The 5,409-nt window shown below is 45.6% G+C and overlaps 1 protein-coding gene across 1 annotated transcript in view; it reads left to right on the top strand.

Annotated features, from left to right (window-relative positions):
* LOC115026628 (probable ribonuclease ZC3H12C) overlaps positions 1-4,680 on the top strand; it is a 10,234-nt gene extending 5,554 nt beyond the window's left edge. The window contains exons 2-6 of the mRNA XM_029459506.1: positions 286-1,146; positions 1,788-1,927; positions 2,041-2,275; positions 2,757-2,863; positions 3,158-4,680. Of these exons, the coding sequence (XP_029315366.1) occupies positions 398-1,146; positions 1,788-1,927; positions 2,041-2,275; positions 2,757-2,863; positions 3,158-4,680 (2,754 nt within the window). The 5' untranslated portion in view covers positions 286-397. The remainder of the gene's footprint in view (positions 1-285; positions 1,147-1,787; positions 1,928-2,040; positions 2,276-2,756; positions 2,864-3,157) is intronic.
* The last annotated feature ends 729 nt before the right edge of the window (positions 4,681-5,409 follow it).

The raw sequence follows: 5,409 nt of genomic DNA, 5'->3' as shown, positions 1-5,409 counted from the left end.
GTGATGCTGCTTTACTTATTTTTCTTTTACTGATGACGAGGGTGTGTGGAAGAAGCAGAGTATCCGGAAGGAGTACATTGCAGCTCTTTTAATGGCTGTCAGCTGCAGCGCTCTTGCTCAATACTGGACCACTTTTAAAAGTTGTTGTCCCCACTTAGACACAAAAACATTGGATTATATTGTCTAGGTTGAAAAACAATAAAGTTACCGTTTAGGACTCAAAATAATCTGCATACTATCACTTCCTCAGGAATTTAACCAGTCGCTTCTTGTGTCTCCCTCAAGCTTTACTCCAAGGACCAGTCAGTGAGCTGTTAACTACCAGCAGTAACAGTGGGGTCTGTCAGGTGCCCGGGAGGTCACGGAGGGCGTGTAGCTGGATGTATGAGACAGATTCATGGGCGTGAAGGACCATCTGGAGGATGGGACAGGCCATATGCTCAGCCTGGGGCTGGACCTGGACTACCTCCATGTGGAAGGTGCTGAGCGGCAGGTTGGCCTGAGCACTGTGACGGGTGCTGGGAATTTAGAGGTCTTACAGGTCAAAGCTGGTGCCCCGAGTAACAGCAGTAACAGTAGCACAAGTTTTAGTACTAATTCAAGCTATAGCAGCAGTAGTAGTTGCAGTAACTTCTCTGACAGTGACGACGAACGGCTCCAGAATGGGTCTAATTCTGAATCTCAAAACCCTCAGCAAGATCAGCCTCACCTACACCACCAAGAGTCCTCTTCAGTCTTTCAGGCAGTCAGGCTGGACCTGGCACCAAACCGATCCCCTGGAGACCCCCCGCAGCCAGAAACATCATCTCCCACTGACCCCGTCACAGACTACCGTGCCAAGGTGGAGTTTGCTCTCAAGCTAGGCTACTCCGAGGAGCTGGTGCTGCTGGTGCTAAGGAAACTGGGCCCGGACGCACTCATCAATGACATTCTGGGGGAGCTGGTCAAACTGGGAACCAAGACAGAGATGGAGCAACAAGGAGGTTTGACTGCCTCCCAGTCTCCCTCCTCCTCTTTGGCCTGCTCCTTCTCCTCCTCCAACAACTCCTCTCTGGATTCCTGTCGGCTGCTGTGCCCGTCCCAGCTTCTGGAGGACAAAGACAACCTTCGGCCAGTTGTGGTGGATGGAAGCAACGTAGCAATGAGGTGAGGAAGACTAGATTTAGGAAACAGCAGGTTGATGCTCTTCTGACTTCTACGCAGCCACATTTGACATGATGACTGCACTAACCCTCTAACCTCCTGGTTTTCCGGTTCAGCTATGAGCAGATTTACATGAAAGAGGCAGAGTTTGTAATTACAAGCCAATGACACACACAATGAAACCTTCAATCAGTGTTGGAAAAAGGTTAATTGCAGAGGCAAAAAAGTCATATACAGCCAGCCAAGTTTGTTATCGTGTTGGAATTGGATCTTCGAGCTTCCACAAGACACACAGGTGTAGGGTGTTTCCCCTGATTGAATGCCAACACATTGTCAAGTTACCATTCACTGCCCTTGTCAATTTCACTATTATTGTCGATATATCAAGTCAACATGCACTCAACTACAGCACCGGCTGTCAGATTGACATGTTATCTTTTTGACAATATAAAGGGCAGATGTATTCAGATATATAATGAAATAGTTTCACTTCTAGATAATAAGTAATTATGTCAAAACTTATCATAATTTAAAATACAGACCCTTTTCTTCCTGCTGTATTACTGAAGTTTTTGTGGTAGGACAACTGTTTTGTCTGCATTCACATCACTGATTGTGTCTTTAACACGTCTCTGCTCCTGCAGTCATGGGAATAAGGAAGTGTTCTCCTGCCAAGGCATCCAGCTGGCCGTTGATTGGTTTTTGGAGCGAGGTCACACGGACATAACTGTTTTTGTCCCGGCTTGGAGAAAAGAGCAGTCGCGACCCGATGCTCTTATCACAGGTAACGGCTACTATAGTTTGAAATGACGCTCAAAAGGATGTACCAAAACCAAATGGAACATTTGTCTTTCTTGTCCTTTCTTATTTTTAACTGTATCCCCTCTCTTTCTTCAGACCAAGACATCCTACGGCGACTAGAGAAAGAGAAGATCCTTGTCTTCACTCCATCTCGCCGCGTGCAGGGACGCCGTGTGGTTTGCTACGATGACCGCTTCATTGTCAAACTGGCCTACGAGTCAGACGGGATCATTGTTTCCAACGACAACTACCGTGACCTAGCCAATGAGAAGCCAGAGTGGAAGAAATTCATTGATGAGCGTCTACTAATGTACTCCTTTGTAAATGACAAGTAAGCAACTCCATAAGGAAGTAAAGCTGGAGTGACGTAAAGAGAAAACGGCTTATTCCTTTATAAAAATCTATTACAGAAAATGGATTATTTTCCATTCCACATTTCACTCGAAGAATGACTGATTGCTGCTATACACAGCCATTAAAATAAAAAGCTCTTAACTTCTGTCCAAGAAATTACTTTTTTTGTTCACTTTGTGTCCCATCACTGTAAAAAAAACGCTTGTGAAAGATGTTAAAATCAAGCCGGTATCCCTCTAACATTTGCACAATGCATTTTTGCAGAACACTGAGGATTTCCTTTATACTTATCAGACACTTTAATTTCCTCATCACTGTTCTTTTGATCTTTATTACTTCTCTTCACTATGGAAATGATACCTTCTTCAGTTGTTTGTGTAGTGACTTGTATTATTTAAGTAATCTATCGTTATAGGAATATGTTTGTTTGGGGTTTAATCTATTAACTGTGTATTTAGGTTCATGCCACCAGATGACCCACTGGGACGACATGGACCCAGTCTGGAGAACTTTCTGAGGAAGAGGCCTATTATTCCTGAACACAGGAAGCAGCCATGTCCTTATGGTAAAACAACTTGCACTTAGTAATGTATATGCACTTCTGTTTTTGTAAGTGGAGCACTTCATGTCTAAACTGCACTATTTTGAAAATACATCTTTCTCTTCATCTTTCCGGATTTTGGAAGGTATAATTGCTGTTGTTGCATTAATCTGGTTCTACCTATCCAAGGGTTTCATTTTCTAAATATATTTAAGATTTTTACTTATCTCAGTGGAATTAACAGATAAAAAAGATTCAAATATTATCCACTAACAAGATGTTATAAAACATTTAATTTTTAATTTTTTTGTCCTTTAGGGAAGAAATGCACATATGGCCACAAGTGCAAGTTTTACCACCCTGAAAGGGGTAGCCAGCCCCAGCGTGCGGTGGCTGATGAGCTCCGTGCTAGTGCCAAAATTTCATCAGTAGCTTCTAGAGGCCTGCTGGAAGATGCCCTGATAGTGAAGAGCCAAAGTTATAGTCAAGCAGTAGGAATGGCTGAGGCTGAGCCATGTCGGGGCACTCCAAAGAAACAGCCAAACCCCAGCCCTCGGAGCTCCTTCACTGACCTCTTGGAGGACAGGCTTCAGAACCAGTCCAAAGTGGAAGGACGTAGGGGAAGCAACAGCAGCAGCAGTAGCTGTAGCAGCGGTCTTCTAGGGTATCCTGCTCCAGGGGGGCCCTTTTCATTAGGAAGCTATGACCGATGGGAGCACCCTGGGGGAAGTGGTGGAGGCAGCTCCAGGGTTTCTGGAGCCTCTGTACCAAGCCAGGCTGAAAGTTACCGCAGATGTGAGTCTCCAGAGCTGGGCTACAGCTCACTAATGAAGACCTACTCTAGCCTCAGTCTGGTAGTGCCACAGAGTCCTGAATGCTTCTTCCCAGCTGATCTGCGAGTTGGATCGCAGCTGTCAGATTGTAGCAGTGAAGGCAGCTCAGACTCTTTCTCCCCTGACCCTTTGTTAGATGATGGCCCCAAGTGCCACCATCACCACCACCATCCTCACCACCATCATCACTGCTCTGGCCAGTACGCCCATCCTGTAAGCCGTGTTCCTCCTGGACTGGGCCAGCATTCTCACGGCTATCCTGTTCCTCAAGCACTGCGGAGACAACATGGTTTTGGCTTGGAAGACCTTCCATCTTCTGTTACCTCTCATGTATCTCCACGTCCCTTCAAGTCCCCTTCAGCCTACACGCCACCCCACCTTCAGCATCCATTGCTGAGCAGTTTCCCAGGGGAATTCCCAGCTCGTCCTCCACATCCACCCCAAACATCCACTGCTCACTCCCATGCTCAGAGCTCTCCTCTCGGCCGCAATTTGATGGGGTCCCTTTGGCAGGAAGGTGGGCTCCAGGACTCCCAAATGTACAAAGAGTCGCCACTTCATTCCCGAAGAAACCACTCTGTGCTAAACCAACAACCACAGCATCAGATTAACTGGGACCCCCATTACCAGCAGTCCCCTAAGCCTTGTTATGAACCGTATGCCTTCCAGAGCTTTCCAGAAGTCCATGAGAAGGCTTGGCAATCTCCTTGGGGCAGGCAAGCCCATTCCTCACCCCATGGCCTTTCAGCATCAAGTCTTCCACCCCTCCCACAGCTGTCACTTCCATCCATCCCTACCCACAAAAGCCACCTGCCCTCAGTGCCCCAGCACCAGGAGCCCCCTTCCTTGGGTCGATATCAGGACCTTAGAGAGAGGGTGTTTGTTAACTTGTGCCGCATCTTCCCTCCAGATTTGGTGAGGATGGTGATGACCAGGAATTCTCATATGGTGGATGCTCAGGAGCTTGCAGCTGCGATTCTGATGGAGAAATCGCAGCATGGTACTTGAATGAAGCCAGAAGGTGAAGTTACAGGTTCATCTTAACCATGCTCACTTCATCTTAATTATTAAAGTCAGGTTGGACAGACCAAAAGCACAAGATACAAAGCTCCTTAAGCTGTTAATGGACTGCTTATTTTCAGTACAGGGAAGTTGTCTCAATAATTTTAATGGTATTTCTTGTAAAGGGAATAAATCTGCCTGCTATTTCAGCACTTAAGATCAGGTAGGGTTGGGGTTCAATGTGCATGTTTGAGCGAGCGACACCGATGTTCTTAGGGAGGATTTTAATGTGTTTCAAAGAGTGAGAGTGTTGTTGATTTTAAATTAATTAATTAGTTATATTTTAAGTTATTTACTGTTTTTGGCACTTTTTCGTTATTGCTGTGTTTCCGCAGCTTCTTTATTTTGGGGCAATCATATCAGGGTATAGCTCAAATTCTTACTTTCCATCTGAGTGAATTACTTCTGTTTTCCTAGCACTGAGATGGTGACAGCATGGGGGTGTAAAAGACTATATTCAATCATAAAACTTCATTGCACATTGCAAATATATTCCTACCGTAACTATTTATCCGATTAGCTCGACAAAACGGATCAAGGGTTTCTCTGTATACTGACAGGTGGCTGATCAGATGCTGTGGTGAGATTTTGTGGATTTTCCCCAGAGGGAAGTGAAACTCAAGCGGCACCCACAAAAGAAGATAACGAAAACCCCATGCAAAAACCCCAAGCTGT

This window comes from Cottoperca gobio, chromosome 21 (assembly GCF_900634415.1).
Source record: "Cottoperca gobio chromosome 21, fCotGob3.1, whole genome shotgun sequence".
Taxonomy (NCBI): Eukaryota; Metazoa; Chordata; class Actinopteri; order Perciformes; family Bovichtidae; genus Cottoperca; species Cottoperca gobio.
Note: the sequence above shows the minus strand (reverse complement) of the source record. Positions and strands in the feature narration are given on the sequence as shown.